General features: G+C 46.5%; 1 protein-coding gene across 1 annotated transcript; it reads right to left on the reverse strand.

The window, feature by feature from the left end:
* Positions 1 to 669: 669 nt before the first annotated feature.
* her6 (hairy-related 6) lies at positions 670 to 2,541 on the reverse strand. The gene is made up of 4 exons (XM_035177496.1): positions 2,159 to 2,541; positions 1,871 to 1,966; positions 1,672 to 1,759; positions 670 to 1,513 (listed from the first exon to the last, which is right to left on the reverse strand). Exons 1-4 carry the CDS (start codon positions 2,264 to 2,266, stop codon positions 978 to 980), a joined length of 828 nt encoding a protein of 275 aa, XP_035033387.1. The 5' UTR covers positions 2,267 to 2,541; the 3' UTR covers positions 670 to 977.
* Positions 2,542 to 3,618: the final 1,077 nt, after the last annotated feature.

Below are 3,618 nucleotides of genomic sequence, written 5' to 3' on the forward strand. Positions count from 1 at the left end.
CATTCACACTCATTGATCTCATAATAGCAATCGGACTGCAGTTCCCTCCTGCGCTGCTAGATGGCGTTAGTGACCTCTGTAAGGCTCTGAAGCTCGCACCGGGAGAGGTGAAGCTGCTGAGCTCAGCCTGAGAGACACCAGCAGCAGCAGAAAGTCCAGCTCCTGTGTCGGATTCATTTCAAAGCCACCGTCTCCTGCCTGACTCACTCCCTCAGATAAGAGAATTACAGTCTGCAGCGTGCTGACCAGCGTGCACAGGGCTTCTGCTCAAAGACACTACAGCAGATAGTGACTTGTGTCCATTGATAAACAGCCAAGGGATTTTGCACAGACATGACTGTTCAGAAGTTGCTCTCTCTCCTTCAGAAGTACTTTCCTTTTTATATTTGCAATAAAGTGTCATAGTTGGATATTAAAGGTGCTTGTTAACACTTTCTGTGCGTTTGTATCCATTTTCACATTTGTTGGTTTCAACATTATAATTTCACAAAACACAATCAAAAAGCTCCTGGTGTGTCACTCTCAGTTTAGCTTTTACACACAGAGCAAAGTCTAAATAACGTAGTTGAACCACATAAACTATAACAGGCAGAAATTCGTAATATTGTCATTAATAAGAACCAGGTTTGTTTTTTTTCTGAAAACAAAAAACAGAGAAAGAGGCGCGTGTCTTTTTAAAATCTTTACAAATTTATTTGTCTTCCAAAACGAAGAACAGCATAAGAGCATTGAACATATCTTTGGCATCACTGAGTAAAAAAAGGACAACGTAATTATTTAAAAATGCAGTGAACGGACTTCCACGATACAAATCTCATTTCAATATGAACTTTACTCCCTTGTTAGCTGTACAAATATAGTGCATACTCTTTCCATTTTACAAGAGAAAACCGATTCAAAACAAGTTTTTCTAACATCGAACAAAGAGAGAACTATTAAGTGTCATTTTAAAGTCTTATGGTCCTTTCCCCCACTTTTCACCAGGGTCTCCACACTGAGTCCGAGTTGCCTGATGGAGCTCCGGGGGAAACCGCAGCCGGCACCGACGTGTTGACGTTGTTCGCGTACACCGGGATGACGGGGCCATTGGGCGCGAACGCCGCGTTGGGTATGAGGAATGCAAACTGTCCGTCTGTGGCAGGCACGATCTGGAAGCCTCCGTACACTTTGGTGGCGTCTGATGGTAAACTGACGGGCGAGGAGCCTCCTTTACAGGACACCGCGTTCATGGGCAGGACCTGCGGAGACGAATTGGGGATCTGGACCATCGACTGGCCGAAAGACGGGTGCGTGGGTCCGGCGCTGGAGGGGAGCTGGTGCTGGTGCTGATGCTGGCTGGGATAGTTCATGGCGTTGATCTGGGTCATGCAGTTGGCCAGGTGACCGAGCAACCGCGTCCTGACCTCGGTGTTGACGCCTTCGCAGGTGGACAGGAACCGGGTGACTTCATTCATGCACTCGCTGAAGCCGGCACGATATTTTCCAAGCACAGTGGGGTCTGTGTTCAGGGCAGCTGAAGAGAAAACACACGGGGAAAATTCAATTATGATATTCTAATGCACATCGAGGTAAATTTATAAGAAATCACCGGGGAATGCTCTGGATACCAGTCATTTTACTGGGTCATGGAGCAAAAGCCCACAGTCATTAGTCCTGGAAGATGCGACTTACCGGTCATTTGAGCCCTTTGGAGGTTCCGGAGGTGCTTCACTGTCATCTCAAGGATGTCCGCCTTTTCCAGCTTCGAGTGTCTGGAGCTCTGAGGATTTAAAAAAAAAAAACATATTGTTAGGATAACGCGCTCACTTGCTCCATGGATGTTTTACATGCAGGATGTGTACATAACCACGAGGACGAGCTGAGCACTTACATCTTTTTTGAGCGCATCCAGGATGAGAGTTTTCAGCTGCCCCAAACTCTCGTTGATTCTGGCTCTTCTCCTCTTTTCCATAATTGGCTTGGATGACTGAAGACAGAAAGAAAAACGACACAAACTGTTAAAAATACGTCTTACATGTTTCGTGCGTAAAAGTGGAAAATCCACGCTTGGGATGAAGCGCGTGCGTAAAATTGCGATGATTTATGAAAATGAAATGATTTAAGCTTGGTGTTTTCAGATAACAGTCGCTGAGGAGATGTTTAATGTAGGTTAACATACCTTTCTGTGCTCAGACGCTGTCTTGGGTTTATCGGGGGTTGTGTTCATGCTTGCCGGGGTCGCAGCGACCGGGGAGGAGGAGGATTTTTCCATCATGTCGGAAGGCATCTTTATATGATTCGAAATATCCCACAAAACCACGACAAATTACGGTCCAATTGTGCAGGAGGAAGGACGGTGAATAATTTCAGCGTTGTAAAATTCTTTTTAAAAAAGTCCCCTCTCCCGCAAAGAAAGACCAAAATCCTGAGATGAGGTTAAAATCCGTCAGAGCGATGCGCAGCGGCAGCGGCTGTCAGGAGCGGATGCAGAGTCTCTGTTGGCTGCTCCGCGTGTGGCTTGTATTTATATCTCGCACTGCACGCGAACGGCTCGTGTGAAACTTCCCAAACTTTCTTTCCCACAGTAACTTTCCACCAATCAGCGCGAGAGACACGCGGCCCAAGGGAGGACGGCTCGTGGTCGGCGCCCTCCCATTGGTTGTTTGGCCGCTGGAGCTGGCGGCCAATGGCGCGCGGCCCGGGTTCAGGGCACAGCCGGGGAAACTGCCTTCAGTCTTCAATCATCGTAGCGTTTACATATTAACAGTGGAGCCGCTGACTGGGCACCGCCACCAGGAGCGGCCAGACTCTCTTATTTATCTACCAGACAAGTGATAACAGATAGAAATAATAGAGAATAATCATGAAAATACACACAAACTATGTGTTGGAATAACACCAGAAACATAATGATAATATTAATTTCCTATACTGCCAAAGTCCTATAAATTAATACCAACAATCAAACTTTTATCCATGTCCCATAAACAAAGTTTTGGGTTCTGCAAAACTCAGCTGCCCATATTAAACTGGAAACAATCCACAGTAAAGATAAAGTAAACACATCTGAAACACTACTGTCTACTGTTTTAAAACCACAAGTGGGAAGTGGTTGTCTATCTGGTAATCAGAGTTTCAGTCATGTGCCATGGAGGCACAGGAGGGAGCGCTTTTGTTTTCTTTTCATCCAAACCTCCCAGGAGATGGATATTGTTATAATGAACTTGGTAAAAAGTTAACTTTAAAAAAAAATGACAACTTGGGATGACAACTAAAAACCACAGGAGGAGATGTGAGATCTCAAATGCTTATAACAACACACACAGAGCTAAACACAATCTGTATTATTCCTGAAGTGTAAAGTCAGTCTATCCCACCCTGTGAGAGGGAAATTAAACGCGCACCCTCCACTTCCCATCATATTCACTAATGCAGTTTCTAACTATGCGGCGCAAAGTATTTGGCATTTGATCATCGGTCGGTGTTGTGAATGTACAGCACGTGCCAGGATGTTTTATGAGCACGGTGGTTGGAGGTTTGGCTGTCGGGCTGCCGGGGGGCCGCCGGGCCCGGGAGGGAGAGGGAGGGAGGGAGCGAGGCAGGCAGGCAGGCAGGGGAGAGGGGAGGAGGGAGGGAGGG

The sequence above is a fragment of the Hippoglossus stenolepis genome, chromosome 14 (assembly GCF_022539355.2).
Source record: "Hippoglossus stenolepis isolate QCI-W04-F060 chromosome 14, HSTE1.2, whole genome shotgun sequence".
Lineage (NCBI taxonomy): Eukaryota > Metazoa > Chordata > Actinopteri > Pleuronectiformes > Pleuronectidae > Hippoglossus > Hippoglossus stenolepis.

Bases quoted from the DNA above. Each gene is read 5' to 3' on its own strand.
- her6 (XM_035177496.1), bottom strand. From the start codon at position 2,266: ATGCCTTCCGACATGATGGAAAAATCCTCCTCCTCCCCGGTCGCTGCG. The intron at 1,967-2,158 runs GTATGTTAACCT...TTCTGTCTTCAG, and splicing joins CAGCGTCTGAGCACAGAAAG to TCATCCAAGCCAATTATGGA. The intron at 1,514-1,671 runs GTAAGTCGCATC...TTTTCTCTTCAG, and splicing joins CCAAAGGGCTCAAATGACCG to CTGCCCTGAACACAGACCCC.